Raw genomic sequence first — 24,139 nt, forward strand, 5'->3', positions numbered from 1 at the left:
CAATAAGAATAATTAAATTCACAAAAATATACTAGTCAAAAATAAATGTTTAGTAATAGTATCATTAATTTCTCTATATTTTTTAATCAGTCACTAAAAATCTTTATATTATATATATATATTACTTTTATAATCAATTCTATATTCCTTGACAATTTATACAATTCTGTGCATAAGCATTCAACAATGTTAAAATTAAGTTTATGTCTAGATTAATAGCTCCTCTATTAAGTTACTAAATTTAGTATTTTTTATTCAAAACTTGCATTTAATACTTAATTCAGAACTGGAAAGTGAAATAATGATTTTGACTCAAATAATGCTAATTTGTTTAAATCTTTGCAGATTACTGATCCAAATAATAGAAGATATGAAGTTCCTCATCAGTTTGTAGGAGAATTTACTGGAACCGCAGCTACTGATACATTGTATGATGTGCAGGTTATAGAAAATCCATTTAGCATCAAAGTTATTAGAAAAAGCAATATGAGAACTTTGTAAGTATCTTATTTTACATTTCTATAAGGTTAAATAACTGGTCAATTTTATTCTATTATCACAGAATTAGGAACGCCTTAATTTTAAGGCATTTTCAGAAAAAATAATTTTCCTCCCCAAAGAGGGTGTGTATACACTCTTATAAAGATTATAATGGAAAAGGGGTTTTATTTCCTATGGATGAAACGTATGAGAAAGTGAATGAAAATGTACAAATTGGGGCCAACCAAAAGTGAAGGTAAAGAGCTTCACTGATAGAATTTTAGCCTTGCCTATATTTTTACATAATTAGAACCCCTATTGTGTCCTTTCCGCATTGTTTATCATATTCTGTTGCCAATTTGTAGGATAAAATAGTTACTATTCAGAAAGGGGCTAATTCCCATAGTAATATTAAAGGACTTCATATATGCATATATGATATATATATATGAAAAATATATGATAAATATATGTTAAGTTAAATATTGCCTGAATGCCTTCATTATGAATGTATTTTGGGGGACATTTGTGGCAAGGGATTTAGTAATTTTCAAGATAAATGCTCTCATGTCTCTAAGAAGATTAACTAAGCAGCTGTCAAGATCAAATCTTAGTAATTATTTTTCTTAAAATATAGTTTGATAATTTACAATTGACGTTTTGTTAAATCATGAAAGTATTAAATACCATTTAACATTTCTTGTAGTATATATTTGATATGCATCAAACATACAGTCTTTTTCATTTTGGAAAAATCATTTTGAACTTAATCTTAATATATATGTTAGAGGTGTGAAAGCCAGTATGGTACTGTATTTTACAACTTTGTCTCTAGAGAAAGGCAGAACTGGGTTTGAAATCTGGCTTACTTATTACCAGTTTGTCACCTTAGAAAACATGAATTAATTTTCCCTATTTGTATTATTTGTAAAATGGAATTGATAATGGTAGTTATGCTTTAAGATTGTGATGAAGATTCAAAGAAAGAATGTGAACGAAGAATCATATTGGTGGTGATAAAGCAAATTGTGTCAATAGAATTAACAAATTCTGTTTATGATGTAATTCATATATTCCCAAGAAATGATCACAGCTCAAGATTGACATATTTAAAATGAAATATTCTGGATGATAACATATAGACCCTTCTTTGATAGAACATTTGTATGTTTCCAGATCACTTATTTATTTATTTTATTGTACAGGTTTGACACCAGCATTGGTCCCCTGGTATACTCCGACCAATATTTACAGATCTCAACCAAACTTCCCAGTGAATATGTCTATGGCTTTGGGGAACATATTCATAAGAGATTTCGTCATGATTTAAACTGGAAAACATGGCCAATTTTTACCCGTGATCAACTTCCTGGTGATGTAAGGAACTTTTTTTTTAATAAATAAAATATATTGGAGCAGATGATGATTTTAGCCTATTTGAAACCATTGTTTATTTGATGTCAGTGATACCTAATCCAGAAGCTTGTTTACTTTAGGGGTGAGGATTTATAGTAAAGTCCTAAATTAACTCAAAAATTAACCAACAGATGTTATGAATGCTTCAATAAGTGTATCTAGTTTATAAATATTTTCTTTTTCTTTTTATATTTTGTCATTCTCTTTTCAGTCATTCTTATGTTTAAACTTATCCATGGCAGGGCGCCTGAGTGGTTCAGTTGGTTGTGCAGTTGAGCGTCTGACTCTTGATCTCAGCTCAGGTCTTGATCTCACAGTTGTGAGTTCAAGCCCTATGTTGGGCTCTATGCTGGGCATGGAGCTTACTTAAGAAACAAAAACAAGAACAAAAACAAATCTATCCATGGCTAGTCATTACACTAGAATCATTCTAAATACTAACTGTTCTATATCACTTTGTATGATATGGTGTCTGCCTATCCATTGGACATCATATTGTACATCTATGCCTGTTTTTTCCTCTTCCATAACATATGAAAATCTTCCATAGGTTTAAATATTTGCACAGGGGATCAGTTCCCTTTGTAAGTACTGAAACTTGAGGTTCTTTGTCATTTGTACAATAAGTCACTGAGAGCTAATTTGAAGTTTAACCTCCTAAGAACTTCTCCCAAACTTCCCCATGCAGAATTAGTTTTTACTTTCTAACCCTTTATTCATATTTTAGTATGACAATAACCACAGGTTAGTATCTGTGTATATATTTGTCTATATTTCTAAAATATGAGATTCTTCAGGACAAAGACTCTATCATTAAGAAAATTTTTTTTTATCGATTCATGATTGCTTTAAGTCAATTCTTAGTGATTTTTAAAATGCCAGTGCTAACTATTTCATTCCCCAAAAATGAGTAAGTAGGTTGTTGCTTTAAAGAGCTTCATTTGGTAGAGACCTACTACTAATAAACTGCTAATAATGATTCTACCAATCTTTTTTTATAGCATCACTATCTATAATGAACAATTAATAAACACTAGGCTGAGAACTTCCTCACTATTTTCCATATATTCTTTCCTTTGACCTTCCATATCCAGCCAGGAACTCTTTTTCCTTTTACCTTTCAAGTGTATTTGCAATTGGTTTCAACCATTTCATGTACTTTTTAGCTCACAGCAAACATACTGCAGAAGTTCTTTGAGGATAGACATCATCTTGGAATTTCCTGAAGTGCCTTGGGCATACGTGGGGGCATAATGAATAAATATGCCATTTTCTTATCATTAATAGCCTATTAACACTCACTTAATCGTAATAAAACATAAAGGAAAATTAAGTAATCTATTCATAGTCTAATGAATATGTTATATATTTTATGTATTAACATATTAATAATCAAAATAAATTAATTTTTTGCTACAGTGTTTCATATGTTAAGTATAGTAGAGAAAATTAGAAATATGAGGATAAATTACAGAAACAAATTGGAATAGATAAGGGCTATTTTAAATATATAATTTTTTTTATTTTAAATATACTTCAAAAATTAATTTTCAAATTTTTGCCTTACAGAATAATAATAATTTATATGGCCATCAAACATTCTTCATGTGCATTGAAGATGATTCTGGAAAGTCATTTGGTGTTTTCTTAATGAACAGCAATGCAATGGGTAAGAGTAATTTATCTGTAATATATTTAAATGAGGTTTAACTTGAAATGTTAGAACCGCTCTCTTATTTCAATAATAGGTACTGTATGTCAGAGTAAACTCTATTGTTAATGATTTAGTATGTGAAATTATTACAAGCAGCTTTCTTTCGTAGTAGTATGACAATGGAATTTTGCATATCAGTGGGGAGAGTGTACTATGTTGTGATATTCAGGCACTTTCTTTTCCCTTCAGCGCAACATTGAAACACATCCACGAAAAAGATTATTCCTATTTCCACAACCTCACTTATTAAGATAAGTTAATATACCACTACAAACAAAAAGAGAAAGGTCTATATAGGGAGAGAAAGAAGGAAGATTAATTTTTTAGTTTATCATAATTCAAGTAATGTAGAATCTTTTTTTTTAAATATTGTGAGTGCAATACCAATGTTTAACAGATGAATCAGTGATAATAAAAAGCTACAAAATTGAACCATGACCCAGCAAGAACAATATGTTATATGGTTATCCAGGCAATTATTGTCTACATTGAGAAAACAATAAAAACTTTTATAGTTTTTTCTTGGATATTGATATGTGATAATAAGATCTTTTAGAGAATCTTCAATTAAAATAACTAATTGAAATGCAATTTTAGAAAAAAAAATATTTTTGTTATAAAAGGACTGATCCGTTGCTATGCAGGGGATCCAGGGAAAGATTCTGCCAACATCTGTAAAAAGAAACATCTGAGATATCCTATCATAAACCTCATATATAGTGGCATTCTATTTTTTCCTATATTCTTCCTATTTTCAGTATCTTATTTTACCTTAATTATTTAGAAAGCCGTGTAAAAATATGTGGTTAATATGAAACACTTCAATTATTTTATCAATGCGTATATTTTTACTATTTATATGTGCTTCTCCAATTTTATTTGCAGAAATTTTCATTCAGCCTACTCCAATAGTAACTTACAGAGTTATTGGTGGAATTCTGGACTTTTACATCTTTCTAGGAGATACACCAGAACAAGTAGTTCAACGGTATCAAGAGGTATGTTTTACATTTATTTTATAAAATTATTTTCTACCATACTTTTCTTACACCTCACATGTCTAATTTTATTTAAGGTATCTGGGGCCTCTTAGTTGAATGGATTTTTAAGTCTTACCATTTTTCAGGCGTGAATAGGTGGTTTTTGTTTTTTCCAATACCATGAAGCCTATGCATATATTAAATGTCTATATTTCTGGTATCAAATTGTTTCTTGCTTCTAGGCAGCTGAGTTCAGGAGTAGGATTTCTTTGAAATGTTGCATATTAAGTCTTTACTTATTCATGACCTAGTTTTATGAGATAAAGCAAAGGGAAGTATCTTATCGTCAAGACTGAGAATAGGCAACGGATGTATTGGTCATACACCCCTTTGATAAAAATCCTAGAGGCAAGTGAATTATAAGGAAGGCCAGTGAAACTTGCTGTTAATGCACAGTAAGTATCTTATCATCAAGGCTGAGAATAGGCAACGATGTATAGGTCATACACCCCTTTGATAAAAATCCTAAAGGCAAGTGAGTTACAAGGAAGGCTAGTGAAATTTGCTGTTAATGCACAGTAGGTAAACTTCAGGCAAATTGGCTCTGATGCTCAGGCATAGAAGGGCAGATTTTGAAACATAGTCTGAAGTCATATTTTCTGTCTAAGCAACTTTTGCTTTCCTATTAAATAATGTTTTCATGAACCTAAGTCCAAGATGGGTCTTAGAGAGGTAAGGAATCCAGGGCTTACCTAGAGCCTGCTTCTAAAGTATAACTCTGTATTTCTTCTATATAATTCTTTTATACAATTGTTCTCCTGTGACTGTTGGTATATATAATTCCTGGTGTTAGTATGGAAAAATAAGTTCTTTTTATTGGCATAAGATTTAAGGATTATGCCAATTTTTAAAATCTTGTTTTATTGATATATCTTTGACATACAATTCCCATTTGCTAAATGATGTTAAAGGAGAAGTAATTACTATCAAAAACTTTCTTTAGTTAGGATCCAAAAATGTGAAATAAGAGTAGGTAGGATACACAAGTAAATAATTTACAGTGTCTAACAATTCCCAAGTTCCTATTAATAAATATGAGTTTCAGAAAAGCACACGAAATGTATAGTCTGTAATACTAAATCATAATTACAGTGTTAGGCTGAGCTTTATACAGACTTTGGGTATGCTTACTACACCATCAAAACAGTGAATAGCACATTTTTGAAAGAATTTTACATTGGCTTTGTGAGACATTAGCTGGGATTGTTGCATATTACATGCGGAGTAGAGTCTGTGGTCAGCAGTAGTTGAGTTTGAGTCATGCATGATGTATGAATGTAGCATATGTATAGTAGTGCACGTGCTTGTGCCATTTTATGGGTAGCCTTGCAGAGGCTTGAATTTGAGCAATAAGATACAATTGTGGTATAGAATTAATCACTGCGGTATTTAAGTGAGGTTTAAGTTATGTAGCGAGTAGGCAAAAGAAACTTTATTTCTTGTTTGAAGAAAAACAAATTTTTTTCTGTATAAGCTAACCCACTAGCTGTCTTAATGTTTTAAAATTTAAAATTTAATTCATTTGACTGCCCAAATAGTTTTAAAAACAATGTTTATATATAAATTATAAGATAAATAATACATGAATTAATATGGTATATAATAATATTTTGTATACTTTTATTAAAAATAAATTATGTCATATACATGTATAATACACAAAGACATTTCAATTACATGTCAAAATCTTCAGTGAAATTCTATGAAACATAAGGTGAAATGAGTTTAAAAATGCTAATTTTTTGAGAGTTTCGATACTAATTTATTTTTAAAATAAATTTAATGTTTAATGAATAGAATAAAATAACCCAATACAAGTAATTTTTTAAAAATGTTACATTGTAGTTTTTTAAACATATATGATAGAGAAATCGTGAAGTACATATATATGCGCCTAATTAAAAAAACCATCATGCCAATAAAGTCTTGTATTACAAGTGTCTTTATATAACCTAATACTAAGTTTTAGTGAAAATAATTACTATTAGTTACACCCATATTTCCATGTGCAAAATCATGTCCTCTGTTATGGTGACACACTGGTATGCTGTTGCTGGTGTGTGCTGAGCTTGTTTGGGCCACAGAGAATGAGAGGAGAAGAGACTCTATTTGGCCCATGGGGGAGAAGCCCTGCATGTGAATGAGATTACTTGATAAAATAATTGGATCTGGGCCTTAAAGAACATATACTTTATTAATATATTAATATTAATTAAAGTTTATTAATTAAACATTAAACATTACTTAATATTTCGAAAAGGAGAAATATAAGCGCTGAAATATAAGAAGATAGAAATTGTATAGTTTTAAACATTTTTTCTTATATGAGGACCATTCATTCACTCATTCATTCATTCTGTTGCTACAGGAAGTGAGAGTGTGGTTGGACAATTTTCTTTTTCTCTTTGATGCTATTTTTATATTGTCTTTTTTAACTTTCCATGCTTGGCAAAATATATCTTTGCAAATACTACTTACTTAAGAGCTAACTTTCTAACTTTTTAACACAAAATAAACAAAGATGAGTGACAAAACATGAAGTGTTTTATAATAAAGTTCTAACAGAATATCCAGGACACAGAATTCAGATAACACTAAATCTTTGTTCAAAATATGTAATTTAACTTAAATAAATAGTAGAGATAACAGAATAAGAAACATATTAATAATAATTTTAACGCTCTTTATTGAAATTAATCAAACATCCATTTATTTCAAGCTTATTGGACGACCAGCAATGCCAGCATATTGGAGTCTTGGATTCCAACTGAGTCGCTGGAATTATAAGTCACTTGATGTAGTGAAAGAAGTGGTACAAAGAAATCGGAATGCTAGCATACCATTTGTAAGTGGGATGAAGGGTTTGTGGGAATATACACCGAGTTAAATATTATCACATAATAATAAATGTAGGAAATTGTCAGCGTTATACATAATATGATATGATATGATATAAGTATGGATTATTAAGCTGCATTTAAATGATAAAGTGTTTTTTAAATCCATACACAAGGCCAGGTCTTCTTTTTTTAAAAAAAATTTTTATTGTTATGTTAATCCCCATACATTACATCATTAGTTTTAGATGTAGTGTTCCATGATTCATTGTTTGTGCATAACACCCAGTGCTCCATGCAGAACGTGCCCTCCTCAATACCCATCACCAGGCTAACCCATCCTCCCACCCCCCTCCCCTCTAGAACCCTCAGTTTGTTTTTCAGAGTCCATCGTCTCTCATGGTTCGTCTACCCCTCCGATTTCCCCCCCTTCATTCTTCCCCTAAGGCCAGGTCTTCTTGAAATTGTAAGGACTGATTATGAGTTATACTAGAACAGAATACTTTTTTTTTAAAAAAAGATTTTATTTATTCATTTGAGACACAAAAATACAGAGAGAAAGAGAGAGCATGAGGAGGGGGAGAGGCAGAGGGAGAGGGAGAGGGAGAAAGAGGCTCCCTGCTGAGCCAGGAGCCTGATGTGGGGCTTGATCCCAGGACCCTGGGATCATGACCTGAGCCGAAGGCAGACGCTTAACTATCTGGGCCACCCAGGTGCCCCTAGAACAGAATACATTTTTAACTGTGAACATCACATTCATTTTTTTTTAAAGGTTTTATTTATTTATTTGGCAGAGAGAGGGAGCACAAGCAGGGGGAGCGGCAGGCTGAGGGAGAGGGAGAAGCAGCCTTCCTGCTGAGCAGGGAGCCTGATGCAGGGCTTGATCCCAGGACCCTGGGATCATGGCCTGAGCCGAAGGCAGCTATGTAATGACTGAGCCACTCAGGCGCCCCCACATTCAGTTTTTTAATATAGACTGTTTTTTACAGCCAATATAATTTTTAATGTAAAAAATATTTAGGGGCATCTGGGTGGCTCAGTGGTTTAAGTGTCGGACTCTTGGTTTCGGACCAGGTCCTGATCTTGCAGTTGTGGGATTGAGCCCTACATTGGGCTCTGTACTCAGTACAGAGTCTGCTTCAGATTCTCTCCCTCTCTCTCTCTCAAATAAACAAATAAAATCTTAAAAAAAAAAATATTTAAAGTATTTTATGTAATATGTATGTTTTGTTTTCTTTTTCTTTTTAAGATTTTTAAGATTTTATTTATTTGAGAGAAAGTGAGAGAGGGAGAGGGAGCGTGAGAGAGAGGAGGGTCAGTGGGGAGTCCGACAACTCGGGGCTCCATCCTGACACTCTGGGATCATGACCTGAGCAGAAGGCAGATGCTTAACTGACTGAGCCACCTAGGTGCCCCTATGTTTTGTTTTCTATATAATGATTCCCATATATAAAACATATTAATTTCCAGTGATCATCACTGAAACAAGCGTGAATAATTATTTAATGCTTTTGTACTTTAGAATTAGAAAAATTACTTTTATAAACAATTACAACTGTGTTTTTAGTGAAATAAAAGAGATCTAAGTACATTTACTTTTTAATCATTATATTTCTAATACAAATTCGTTGGACTTAAAGGTTGAAGTGATTAAAATTCTTTCAGTCTATTTATTGAAATATACTCTACTAATTTTCAGGATACACAGTACACTGATATTGACTATATGGAAGCCAAGAAAGACTTTACTTATGATAAAGTTGCATTTCAGGGGCTCCCTGAATTTGTTCAAGATTTACATGACCATGGACAGAAATATGTCATCATCTTGGTAATGACATTATATATTAATATATTTTTAGTATTCATACATTCACACTTGAAAGATTTTCTATAGTTTCTTCTCTCTATTATTAGGACCCTGCAATTTCAATAGATAAGCTTACCAATGGAGCAGCATATAAGACCTATGATAGGGGAAATGCAAAAAATGTGTGGGTAAATGAATCAGATGGGACTACAGCACTTATTGGAGAGGTAAATTTTGATATTCATTAAAGTTGTGTTGTTGAGATTTTCTGTTGTGCAACCACAAAGTTTTTGTAAGAGAGTGTGTGTGTGTGTGTGTGTGTGTATTTGCTTTCAAATCTGGAAATTTATTTTAAGTATTTTAATTGTGTAAAAAAATTTTAAAAAGCGGAAATATTTCAATGATCTCTAAAACAGTTTTTGTAAGAAGACGTAATTTTCAGTGCTATATACGATTAAAACAAAACTAACAAAATATAACTTAGATTACAAAAATTCTAATAATTTCATGTAAAATAATTACTTATATAAATCGAGCACTTTTATGCTGGGTATTAAATGTTATGATTTATATTTAATCCTCACAATAAAATAATGAGATAGCTATGATTGGAATTCTTACTTTATAGGTGAAAAAAGTGAATTTGAGAAAGTATAGTAACTTTCCTGATGTCACAGAGCTAATAAAAGCAGAGTTAGGAAACAGTTTGGATTTTAACCAGAACAAACATTCTTTTGGAGACAACTTTATAAGATATATCAAAAACTGTAAAGTCTAGATATATTGACTTGGTAATTCCACTTCTGTAATTTAATCAAAGGAAATAAAGTAAGAGATAATGTCAATTTATTAAAAAAATTATTATAGCATTATTTTTAAAATTAATTTTATTTTTCATTTGTTTTTTAAATTTTTATTTATTTATTTTTTAAATTTTATTTTATGTTATGTTAATCACCATACATTACATCATTGGTTTTTGATGTATTATTCCATGATTCATTGTTTGCATATAACACCCAGTGCTCCATTCAATACGTGCCCTTCTTAATACCCATCACCAGGCCAACCCATCCCCCACCCCCCGCCCCTCTAGAAGCCCCAGTTTATTTCTCGGAGTCCATAGTGTCTCATGGTTCGTCTCCCCCTCTGATTCCCCCCCCTTCATTTTTCCCTTCCTACTATCTTCTTCTTTTTTTTAACATATAATGTATTGTTTGTTTCAGAGGTACAGGTCTGTGATTCAACAGTCCTACACAATTCACAGCGCTCACCATAGCACATACCAGCCCCAGCATTATTTACAGTAATAAAGAATATCCTAACCATCATGTTTTATTACATTCATCAAAGTTAAAATTTCTGGTGAAAGTCTTATTCAAATAATTATGAGCTCCATCAGGAAATAAAAGTCGAATTTCTTCCTCATAATGCCTATTAATATCTTACAGAATATACTTTGTTGAGACCTGCTCCATTTGATATGGAAGGATCAGATAGCCAATATGCATAATTTGTATATAAAACAATATGATTTATTTCAGTTCATCTGAAATTGAATTCCTCTTGCCTATCATTATTTTAAGTAATAAGTAGATAATTTGAAGAAGCATAAATCATAAAGAGACAGCCTAGTATATATAGTGTTTAATAGCATGGACTCAGATACATGATTGCTGTGTTTGAATTCCTTCTGTGCCACATATTAATGGTGTGATCTTAAAAAATGTATTTAACTTCTCTGTTTATCACTCCTCTCATCTGTTAAGCGGGTTTAATTATAGTAAATAACTCATCTGGAAAGTGGTGATTAAAAATAATACCTCTCTCCTACAGTTCTAACAAAGATTAAATGAGCTAATAATTATAAAAATGCTTGGAACAGTACCCAGCACATAACAAGTGTCATATTCTCATTTATTAAATAAAAAATAAATATACAAAGACTTTCTTTACTTGAATTTCTTGGAAGCAAATGCTTTTGGAAATTAAATAATGTATTTTCTTTTATCAAGCAATGAATATATTATATAATTTCTATTTGTTTTTAACCTAACCTATTAGGATGCTAAGAAATAAACTTAGTTGCAGTCAAAAGAGCAGCCTCATTCCACGCTCTTATATTTTTTGCCTTTTTAAATGCTTTATGGTCTCTCTCTACTTTACTGTCATTTAAATGCATTTTAAAGTAGGCCTACTTATTATATTATTATAAATATAGATGATACATGGATCACATATACCTAAAGAAGTACAGTATTATAACTTTAATATATTTTTTTTACTATCCTCTACTCAATAACTTTGTATTATCACTTATTTATTTTCCCTTTTTTATATGTGTATATGTGAACGATCTATTCTTTTAGGTATGGCCAGGATTAACAGTATTCCCTGATTTTACTAATCCAAACTGCATAGATTGGTGGGCAGATGAATGCAACATTTTCCATCAAGAAGTGAAATATGATGGACTTTGGATCGTAAGTAGCTATTTTAAACCCACAATTTTAGAAAATTAACACAATTATTTTTCTATAAAATAATTATTAAGTTGACAAGGTATGGTTTGTTATGTATTGAACATGAAATTAAAAACTCTTAAAATATTTTTCTAGAATGTATAAATTCATACCTGTTATGTTCCTGAGTTAGAAAAGAATGAAAACTAAAAACGGTAAATTGAGAGTTTTCTTCTTCAGTAATACACTTTATAGAATAAATTTCATTTCTGTCCCTAAGGTGATATATTGTTATGACTCATAATTTATGTTTGAAAACAGTTAGCAAGATTTGGAGATAAGTAGTGCAATTCTAAAGATATTTATTACAGTCTACAGTATTCAAGCGATTGCAGCAATATGGGCTACAATAATAAATAAGCACTCAGCCTTCAGAAACTTTTTTTTTCGTAATTTATGGGATAGAACAAAGCAAAATTGTAATAGGCTAAGTGTTTTATCACAAGATAAACAACAACAGCAACAACCAAAATCCTAGGTTTCTGGTAAAGTTATTAAAGAAAAATGCTAAAGTTTAAAAGTTTCTTTGAAGTTTTATATCTGTAACTATTGATTGCTTGCTTCTGGGTTTATTGTATAGAATGATACTGGGTGATAGTCAATTATTTAGAGGCTTTTTTTTTATGGAAACCGGATTCATATTTGGGGAATGAAACTACTTGGTGATCCCAGAATTCTGTGTCTCAGAAAAAAAGGCTAATAAACCTGAATACAGAGAGACCATCAGGGATTTTATTCAAAAGTATTACAACTGCACAGAATTTTGGAAGGAGATAATGGATGTCTTAGGCATAGCTATACTTTTCTTTGGCTACTTGGTTACAACAATATCTCTACTTTCATGAATTGCTCATTTTTCATTCAGTGATTATTATTTCTTTAATCAGTTACTTAGTTAACAAGTGTTTACTTTGCACCATCAATATATCAGGTATGTTGTGGAAAATACAAAGAGGAAAATTGTGTTTTTAGCCGACGACATGGAACTGAGTTAGAGGCTAGCATAATCTTCAGGATTATCTATGATGAATAGAATGAAGATGGAAAGGCTTTAGTTATTTGACACAAAATTAGTGAGATCACAATAATACCTAGTTGCTGATAGAAATAACAAAAATTTTCATTCCATTCTTGAGGCTTTTTTGTTGTTGTTCTTGTTGTTGAGTTTTATTTTTTATTCCTGTCCCAATTTCAATGTATTATATAAGTTAAAAGTTTCTGGGGTTTTTTGTTTGTTTATTTTGTTATTGTTTTTGTTTGTGCTTAGGAAACAGAGTCTATTAGAGTTACAGTGTAAATGACACTTTAGGAATAGTAAAAGAGAATCTGACTGTGTTGTACATAGAGAATACTTCATTTCCTATATCCACTGAAGACAAATACTTGATTCATCTCCAAAGAGAAGGAGGGGATGGCATGAGGAAGAGCATCTGAGAAAGGCAGAACTGTTCTCATACTAATACATACACATTTGACTAAGCTTAAAAAACAAAACACATGATGATCAGTATGATTTCAAAGCTCACTAAACATCACTGAATTAATTTATATGATGTATAAGCAGTGGTTATACTGCTTCCAACTCTTACTTGAATAACTGCCAAATCCTACTGTTAAATTGTTTCCTTAATTCTTTCAATTTCTTCAGATTATTTGTTCCGATAGAATGAACATGCAGTAAAAACTGCTGAAATTTTATTTTTAGGCCAAATTTAAAAATAGTGTTATAATTTACTAGATTTCTAATTTAAATTCCATGCTAATGTTTTGAATTTTAAGTTTAAATATTAAAATCACTTCGGAAAATGATGTGAGCTTAAAGGTCATTGAAAAATAGATTTTTGCATATAAACATATACTTGAATTATCTTTTTGCATATAAACATATACTTGAATTATCTTTTTTTGCATCATTCTTGAGATAATCTTCTAATACTTGAGAAATAAGAGCCTAATGTATTTGGTATAATTAAGACTGAAGCTGTGATTTCAAAATAAAAGCATTAATCAATGTTTTTAAAATTCAAAGATCACTTCCTCTTTTTCTGAATAAATATACGTATTGTTGTGATCATGTTGTTATGATTTCATTCTTAAAAATCTAATAAGCAGAATTCATCCATAAAGAAGCTCAATAATTTAATATATAGCACTAGGAAACTTAAAATTCAATGAGAAGATATATTCCAACAATTCATATATCCAAATAACTAGGGGATTATTTGGTTATATTCTCTCTACATTTTTATAGGATTCTTATAACAATTGAGTTATTTTAAAAATTATTTGAAAAATTGGGCTATTTTTATTTAGATTGAGTTTAAATGTGGAGCTGTGAAATGCCAACAGATTTTTAAAAAAATTTTATTAGCCACCAAACTTTTATACACAATTTTTGATTGATTTTAAAGAAAAGAACTTTCAGAAACATCCTTAAAAATGGTGTTGACAATTCCTAGAAATGGACATTACTCGATTTGGGATAATTTGAATGACACTTGAATATCTGTAGGTGTACTTATTACTATCAATTCACTGAGGCTTTTTCCTCAAGCCTTCCATTGCTTTGAACCTGCTGGTTGTAATATTAAAAATACTAATTGAGTTCATTTACATGAACATTAAATACAGTTCATTACATGACATTAAATACATGTACATCACTTAAATAATGTAAGTTAGAGAAAAATGTTTTCAGAGTTTTCAAAAGTGCAAATATACAAAATACATTAAAAGAGATACAAATAAATTCTATTACATTATGTATAGTATGTTTAATATATTCATAATACAATCTTGCCAAGTAGACAGGATATTTTAAAAATAATCAAATGGCAAATATTGTATTTGTTGTAAAATATGGTTAAAATCGTGTAAAAGTCTTTTTTTATTTTTTTCCTTTAGTACGTTAATACATTTATTTTTTTCCTTTAGTAGGTTAATACATTTATTTTTTTGAGTACACAAGACTCTCTTCCCTTTTATTGTGAACTGGTGAAATAATACATTTGATTTAATCTTGTTTACATGGTTGTATGATAAAGCAAATATTTTATTTTATTTTTATTTTTTTAAGTTTTTTTAAAATTCTAGTTAGTGAACTTACAGTGTAATATTGATGATTAAACAAACACATTTGATTAATTTTCATGTGAAATAAATTAATTTTTCTTTAAAAATTGTTTATTCTTAAATTACATAGATATTGTCTATTTGGAGTGAATGCTGGAAGATCTTGTGAATTTTTTTGCAAATTTGCAAATACATAATTCAAATAGAATAGCATAAATTTCATAGTTAAATGTTTTGCCTTTTATTTTCTCAAGAATAATTTTATACAAAAGATCTTAAACAGTCTTAAAGTTTTAAACTTAAAGTTTTAAACTTAAAGTTTTAAAGTCTTGAACAAGTCTTAAAGTTTAAAATAATGCAACTCAATTCCCAGTTATGAATTTCAACAGTTAAAGTTGTTTTTAAATTTAATTTAATTGGTGGATTTTTAAAGAAAAAATACTTAAGTTCACCTAAAATTATTGGCTGTGTAACTATAGTATCTCTTTGTATTAATTTTACTGGACATAGGAAAACAAAATTGAATATAATATTCCAGGTAATTTCAATAAAATAACCCCAATACTTTAGAATAACTATATAATTTTTCCTCTTTATGACTATTAGGAAAATATTTGGGAAATGGAAACATTTCCCTTTTAATATCTGTTATCACAATGAGAAATTTATTTTTTCCTCCCTTGAGCAACCTTAATTTTTCACATTAACTCCATCTGAGCATGATGTGGATGGCAGAAGGGAAGAGTAATAAAGAAAATATATTTCTTCTGAGGAAAACAAAATTAACAAGGGACTTGACTGAGTGTGAAGCCTTTGTGAGAGCAGAGACTGCATATCACAGAGATGTGGAAAATACAGTTCAAAAATGTGTAGAAGTCCTTCAATGCAATTAACAGAGAAGGAGAAAAAATTCATTATTTCTTGAGCATATGTAGTGTGATATATGATTTTATATACATTATCTTTTTCATTCAAAGGCTTTATTTAAAGTTACAGTCACAGAACTTGTCTGCGGCAAGACAATATTGGGGCCTAGGTTTGCACAGCAAAAAAATCTATAAACACAACTCTGCCTCCAAGTGATGTTTAGGTCACTGGTTCTTATAATGTGGTCCAGCTGCCCTAGGGTTCCCTGAGACTCTTTTAGGGATTCAGTAAGGCGTAACTATTTTCATTACAATACTAAAATGCTGTTTACCTTGTTTCACTTTCATTCTCTTATGAGAGTGTAGGAATTGAAGGGTATGCAAAAGGAGCTGTAGCTAGCAGCCAGCAAAATACATCATAGAACCTAGATAAATGTCAGCTGAGATGAGCAAACCATGTTGAATAAATGAATGTGTTGGAAATATGGACATTGGTGGACTCAGTGAGAAGACTGATACAACTATTTAGAAAAGACAGTTGCTTAATACTTATAATGTAATTAATGTTTTATATGTATAATTCAAACTAGGTAAATTAAAAACATTTTGGTTATATACAACCCTTGAATCCCATCTAAGATACTTCTGTTATTACTTAAAATCTGCTGTTCTTCATATTAAGGACATGAATGAAGTTTCCAGCTTTATTCAAGGTTCAAAGAAAGGATGCGAAAACAACAAACTAAATTATCCACCTTTTACTCCTGGTAAATTTTATTTGGTTATTTACTTACCATTAACTGAGAATAATTTTCCTTGTTGACTGGTAAATTCTAGAATATATTTCTAAATCACAAAATTTGAGACAATTTTGAGACCCTGAAATCAATTATTTTTTGTTGGTTTGTTTGTTTTTGTTTTACTTTGGGGCCTAAAATTTATGCTTACGAAAAGGAGGATGATTTTAAATTTTGGTATGGCATATTGACTTTATCACTGATAAATAGCCCATGATTAAATAATTAATGAAAAGAAACAAAATTTGTTTGAAATTATAATTTAAATGATCAAATTCTTTCCATGAGCACTATACTGTAAGTCTGGGCAGTTTTTAGAATGAACCTAATGTGAATAGTTACGTCTCATATATTCTAAAAGACAAGTTTTTCACCATTTAAAAATGGGTAAAAAATTCAACCAAAGAAAAGGTTTTGCTCTTAGGGGAATAGATAGTAATAAGTACATCTGAAGAAAGACGACAATAATTATGGCAATACCACATAAGCCTGTAAATGAAAGCACGATAAAATCTTTTCTGAAAAGCAGAGATTTGAATGGTTTGTAATTGTGTAACAGATTTGCATGTATAAATTAAAATATATTTAAATAAACTAAGCTATAAATCTTTAAAATGGGTGTATATTTATAGGATGTATAATACAAATGGGTATATTTATAAATATATAGCTATAGATATATATACTTAAAGAGTGTTTTTTCTTTGGGTTTATATAGTACTGAAATTTGAAAGCAGAATATTTATTAGCATAAGTGCAAACCTTACAGTTAATCAGCAGGGATAGAGGGTGGAGACCTAATTAGAACTTAGCTTCAATTGTCTTTCATTTTTTTTTTTAAACTAAGTGTCATCTTACATAGCACATTGTTTAAGGATAATGAAGTTTACAATGGCAAAATATCTCTTAAAAATCATTTCTTATGTATTTTTTTGAAGATATTCTTGACAAACTCCTGTATTCCAAAACAATTTGCATGGATGCTGTGCAATACTGGGGGAAGCAGTATGATGTTCACAGCCTCTATGGGTACAGCATGGCTATAGCCACAGAGAAGTAAGTGCAATTTCATTCAGAAACCTCTTTCATTTTTTTTGTTAAAGATTTTATTTACTTATTTGGCAGACAGACAGAAAGAGTGCACAAGTAGGCAAAGCGGCAGGCAGAGGTAGAGGGAGAAACAGAAACAGCCCCCTGACGTGGGGCTCGATCCCAGGACCCTGGGATCATGACCTGAGCCTAAGGCAGACGCTTAACGACTGAGCCACCCAGGCGCCCCCAGAAACCTCCATATTTATTGTGTGGAAATATATGTTATAATTTCCTAATATAGTTGGAAAATAGTAAGAATAAGAAAATAAAGGTAGTATTTTTATGGTAAAAAATTAGGGCATTAAAAACACCAGGACTCTTACTAACCTTCATGAATTTGGAACTCAGTTAATCAAGAACTATGTGGTGTATGTATTTAACTGTGATTCTTTTTTAATTCGTAGATTTAAATTATGCTTTCAAGTTTTGATTCAATTTGCTATCTCTGAATATAATGGTGTTCTAAGCATGAACTTCACAATTGGCCTGGGAGAGTGGTGTTTCTAAATAAGTGTTTATTTTTCAAAATCAAAGGTTTCAATTAAAATGTAGTTTTCTATGTAGTATCTCCCAAACTAATTTTCTAAGGCAGTGTGTCACTTGTGTATAAAAAAGAAACAAGTTAAAAAACAAAGGGGGACACCTGGGTGGCTCAGATGGTTAAGCGTCTGCCTTCGGCTCGGGTCATGATCTCAGGGTCCTGGGATCGAGTCCCACATCAGGCTCCCTGCTCCTTGGGAGCCTGCTTCTCCCTCTGCCTCTCTCTCTCTCTCTCTCTGTCTCTCATGAATAAATAAATAAAATCTTTAAAAAAAAACAAAAACAAAACAAAGGAAGGGGACAATCATATCTTGATTGCCTACTATTTTCCAAGCATTATATAAGGACCTATAATGCAATTGTCAATAAAACCCAGATCCTGATCTCAATACATTTTTAATTTTCTCATAATTAAGTAACCATGATCAAGTTTAATTCAAATCTACATTTGTCTATTCCCAAAACATTCCATCATATTACAGCTTTTATACACTGTCTTCATAGTGTTTACTTCACTTTTTAAACTCATTTGAGCATTATATATTGAAGTGTATAAATACATAAAATCTAGAAACAAAAAGCAATACTATAGTTCAGTATTGTAAAGATAATAATATAGAATAGCCACCTGAGAATAACATTATATTTTTACTAAGGTAGTCTGGATAATCTTATATACTAAATCAAACTTTTGTATTTTTCCTGAATATTTCCCATTTATGGAAAAAATTATCAATAATATCAGTTACCGGTAGAGGTGAGATGAATAATATTAGTAGTTGTGGATGGTAAACTTCTAGAAACAAACAAACTAAAATGCCTCTCAAATATGTAACTTTTATTCCAACATCACATGCTAATATTTAAAAATACAGATATTAATATATCATTAGCATCATTGTGCCACAAAAATGCATACAGAGTTCAAGTTCAGTTTACAAAAACTTTATATTATAAAGGGATTTCAAGGAGTTTAGACCATATATGTTAAAAACAAATGTTGAGTGGAGACAAAAAACATGTTTATTTAATTTGGTAAAGAAAACGAAAGTCTGAACCACTTCTAATAGATTTCTTTTCTCTGTCTGATTGGAATGTATTACAATAAGTAAATATTGATAGATAAATACAAAATTGGTATGAAAGATTGATAAAATATTTATATTTATATAAAAATAAATCTTATTAATTTACTTTTTTTTTTAGAGCTGTAGAAAAAGTTTTTCCTAATAAGAGAAGCTTTATTCTCACCCGGTCAACTTTTGCTGGATCAGGACGCTATGCTGCACACTGGTTAGGAGACAATACTGCTTCATGGGAACAAATGGAACAGTCTATCACAGGAATGCTGGAGTTCAATTTGTTTGGAATACCATTGGTAAGCAATTTCATACAGTGTTATTTATAAAAAATGTGAATTACTCTTACTTTTGTAATATTATCATCTTAATGATTTTCAATAAAATGACTAAAGGTATGTTGCAGAAAAATTCAATCCTTATTCTTAGGGAATTTATGAGAAAAATAAGAATATGAATGATGTCTATAATATTTAAGCCATTAGAATGAGAAAATAGAATAAATAAAATTCAAGCAAATCAAATTAATACACAAAACAAATATCAATATAAACAAAGCATAGAAAAAGCTTACATAATATATATAAAGTACCTGATAAGATGGTAGGGAAAAATCCGAATATATTGGTATAAAGGTAAATGTCAAAAGTCTAAATATATTTAAAATACTAGAATGTCAGTTTAGGTTAAAAAACAATAAAGCTATTTCCTCTATTTAAAAGATAAGAAAATAAAAGAAAAGATAAAAAATAAAAACGGAGAAAGTCTCAAAATTTTAAGAGCAGAGAAAATTTATTCTAGGCAACTCTAAACATAAAAAATCTGATGTCTCTATATCAAGCAAAAAAAGTATGTAATGTTGATATTCAACACCAAACAGGGCCACTACATAAAAAGAAATAATGAAAAATGTGTTAGGAAATTACAGTGATCACTTATTCTTTCTTTCATATACACAAAACAAAATGAAAACCAAAAACCAACCAAACAAAAAACACAATAAAAACCACACACACACACACACACACACAGACTTTGGAAACACACACACACACACACACACACACACTCTTGACTTTGGAAATTAAAAAACATATTATCCAATGATTCTTGAGTCAAAAAATAAACTGAATGGAAATAGAAGGGGGGGGGAAAATCCTTAGAACTAAATGCTCACAATTATGCTTCCTATCAAAACTGTGGGGTATCAGCTAAATTTATTTTAGAGGAAAACTTGTAACCTTAACTGCTTAGATTAAAAACAAACAAATGCTAAATATTAATGAGTAAAGTGAATTGATTAAGGAAATGGAAAAAAGAAAAACAGAATAAACCTAAAGAAAGAAGTAGGCAATGAAAAAAGAGAAGACATTAAGGCAATAAAAGCAAAGTTTCTAGAGAAAAATTAACAAAATGAAATTACAAAGGTGATTTTGAAAATTTGAATAAAATACAGCATTTTCAGCAGTTTTGTCTGAAAAAGAAGAAAAGATAAGCAATCTTATAATGTATTTTAAGATAAGATGTTATTTGTTATAGCAAGTAATTAATATACAATAACCAGGAGTAAATATTAAAACTAAATGTAGGACTTTTTTGAGAAAATGTTAAATAACTAAATAAATTAAATATATGTCATGTTCATAGATAATAAGGCTTAGTATATTAGAAATACGCATTCTCCCCAAACTATTACCCAGGTTCAGTGATATTCCAATTTAAACTATAAAGTGAATTTGAGGAACATCAAAGATTATTTAAACTTCATGTGGAAGACAATGCAATTTAAAGAAGTAGAAAAGAGCATAAGGATTTACCCTGTCCAATAAAACAGTAATAAACACAATGATATTTGTCTCTGTATATTCAAACAGATTAATATGGCAAAATAAGATATAGGCCCATGCATTAATGAAATATGTTGAATGATAGCACTATCATTATAGATCAGTGAGGAAAGTATCAAATATTCATATGGACAATTGATTATCCATTTAAAAAAATGGGTCCATGCCTCACACGATACACAAAAATCAATCTGAGATGGATTAAAGACCTATGTGTGAAAAGTAAACCTTAGACATATTAGAAGAAAATATGAATAATTCTGTGATGTTAGGTTAGGGGAATAATTTCTTAAACAGATCACAGAAGGCACAAATAATAAAGAAACATAAATTTGACTACAATAAAGTGAAAAAAAAAACTTTTGTTCATCAAAAGACTATTTTAAAAGTTAAAAATAAAAAGTTCCCCACATACCAGGAAATGATATTTTCAATTAATATAGCCAATAAATGACTAATACTCAATTTAAAGTATCTACTATAAATCTGTAGAAGGTAAAAACAATAGAAAAATTAGGAAAGGATGTAAATAGGTAATTCTGTAGAAAGAGAAACCCATATGGACTCAGTAGAAATATGAAAAAGTTCTCAACTTCCCTAGTAATCAGAGAAATGCAAGTAAAAACTTTGGTGAAGTATACATTTCATATATAGGTGGCAAAAATTAAAAGTTTGAAAATAACAGGAATTGACAAGAAATGGAATAGTGGAAATTTTCATGTACTGTCAGTGTTTTTACAAATGGTTACAACCAGTTTTCATTAAACAATGTGTATTTCCAATAAGTCAGGAAAATCTTGAAAATATTTATGTATATAATACCATAGAAGAAGGGTAAGTTTTTTTTTTTTTTTTTTAATATTCACAAAGAAACCTATGTATAAAACTTACAGGAGCATTTTTCATAGTTATGAGATCCCATATTATAGAAAACTAGAACTAAATGTTCACATTTAACACAAGTGAATCTCACAAAAATAATGCTTTGAGAAAAAAATGAAATGCTGTGTCATGCATACAATATGCCATTTACATAAAGTTAATAAACATATAAAACAATACTATATATTGTTTATGGGTATTTACATACTATTTAGAAAAATAAAAAAATGCTTGTAAACATTTAAATAAATGTAAACATACTAAATTAAGGATAGTAGTTTTTTCTGGAGGGTCCTTGAAGGAAGAGGAATGAAATTTTATATGGCTACATGTTAGGCAACATTTTTTACTATTTTCCTATTTACAGTAATATATTATAAATGAAAAAAATAAAATCATAGGAGATGACTTTTGGATTAAGAAAAAACACATTTTAATAATATAATTTCACATTGCAAACTGAGTTAATAATGATTAGATCAAAGGAGAAAGTAAATATATGAGACTAACGATTTATAAAGAGGCAATGAAAAAAAATGTAAAATAATGCAATAAGAGGCAAGTACAAAGCAAAAATGGAAAATATAAAACTATGCTAAGGAAGAATATATGAAGACAATAAAACAAAAGATTGTTAAGTAATGGAAATTAATCGGTTGAGGCATAAAATGTGATGCTCTGGGCAAATTTGAGACTCTTTACATTGTGAGTAATAGATAATATTTGTTATTTAGGTTGGAGCGGACATCTGTGGATTTGTGGCTAATACCACAGAAGAACTTTGTAGAAGGTGGATGCAACTTGGGGCATTTTATCCATTTTCCAGGAACCATAATGGTGATGTATATGAGGTAAATGCCTCTTGTTCTCCATGTTTTTAAATAAAACCTAATTCTAGTTTTAGCAATGTACTTAAATTTGTATCTATAGAAGATATAGTCTGAAAGTTTGCAGCATAATTCATAAAGAAGAGTTAGACGTCCTCTTCTCAAAGCCTATAAATATTTTATATATTAAAAAATGGTCAAATAAGGAAATCATGAAATGTAATGGTGTCACAACATAAATATTTTATTTAAGCCTAGAGCATATACAAGTGTGTTATATCACTTTAATTTAAAATAATTTAATATTTAAAATTAAAGCCAAAACTTTTTGAGTCTGGATTCTGACAATGTAAGTTCCAGGTAACTTTCATAAAAAATATATTGTAATATTAAGGATTTCCAGCTTTTGTTCTATTAAAAAAACACAAGAAATTCAAGAGACTTGAAAAGTAGTTTGAGTCCAGAGTCTTTGCATAATAAGTAAAACTGGACTGATAGGTTGGGAAAAATAAAACTAACACATGCATCTGAACTGGTGGGAACAGAAGTACAAGGACATACTGAGATATTCTACCACCCCTATGAATTCGGCATGCTCTGGACTCTCAGAGACATATTTCTCAGAGGAAATGGGGAAATTAGGTGAAACCATTAAATCAATTAAGTTGATTGTTGCATGTTGGTTGAGAAATTATTCACTGTTCACATACTGGTTACATATAGAGCCATTAATACTGTTTGAGAAGAGGGACAATCACTCAGAGCTCTGCCTGGAAGGAGGCATGACAGAACAGAAGTAAAAGGTATAAATTGGGGATTAGTCATTTCCTAATCCACCTGAATGGTGCTTTAAAGAAATTTGTGCTCATGGGAGATGTTGATATGAATTACATTACACTGTGTGTTTATTTATATCTCCCAAAAGCACATGCTAAGATAGACATGTTAGAGATTTATTGGTGAAATACTTGTGAAGGATAAAGGGGAGGGAGCAGGAAAAAATGAAGAGACCCTTCATATCACAATTGGGGTCTGAATCTGGTGAAGATGAAGGCAAGGAAGGAGGATTTTTAGGGAGAGTCACATACTGCAGCCCAATTCTAAGGAAGTTTCCACTCAGTCCAGTGGTGGTGAGTCTTCAAGGCAAAGTTGACCATTGGAAAAGTCCTGTATCTTCCAGGAATGAGCCTGAATAGTACCCCCACCATGCTCATTGATTAGCTGCGAGCAGCCAAAGGGAAATACCTTCAGGGTAAAATGATGGTGAATCCAGGGGGACAGTAGATGGTACCCTCAGTTAATTTTGCTACCCATAACG

The 24,139-nt window shown here is 30.3% G+C and overlaps 1 protein-coding gene across 1 annotated transcript in view; it reads left to right on the forward strand.

The window, feature by feature from the left end:
* The window catches only part of SI (sucrase-isomaltase), a 99,412-nt gene that overhangs the window by 11,237 nt on the left and 64,036 nt on the right, over positions 1–24,139 (forward strand). Inside the window, exons 6-17 of the mRNA XM_032406206.1 lie at positions 346–497; positions 1,686–1,857; positions 3,466–3,565; positions 4,496–4,608; positions 7,370–7,495; positions 9,187–9,318; positions 9,405–9,524; positions 11,667–11,780; positions 16,440–16,524; positions 17,493–17,610; positions 19,393–19,564; positions 22,729–22,845. Of these exons, the coding sequence (XP_032262097.1) occupies positions 346–497; positions 1,686–1,857; positions 3,466–3,565; positions 4,496–4,608; positions 7,370–7,495; positions 9,187–9,318; positions 9,405–9,524; positions 11,667–11,780; positions 16,440–16,524; positions 17,493–17,610; positions 19,393–19,564; positions 22,729–22,845 (1,521 nt within the window). The remainder of the gene's footprint in view (positions 1–345; positions 498–1,685; positions 1,858–3,465; positions 3,566–4,495; positions 4,609–7,369; positions 7,496–9,186; positions 9,319–9,404; positions 9,525–11,666; positions 11,781–16,439; positions 16,525–17,492; positions 17,611–19,392; positions 19,565–22,728; positions 22,846–24,139) is intronic.

Source organism: Phoca vitulina, unplaced genomic scaffold (assembly GCF_004348235.1).
Source record: "Phoca vitulina isolate PV1807 unplaced genomic scaffold, GSC_HSeal_1.0 scaffold8, whole genome shotgun sequence".
NCBI lineage: Eukaryota > Metazoa > Chordata > Mammalia > Carnivora > Phocidae > Phoca > Phoca vitulina.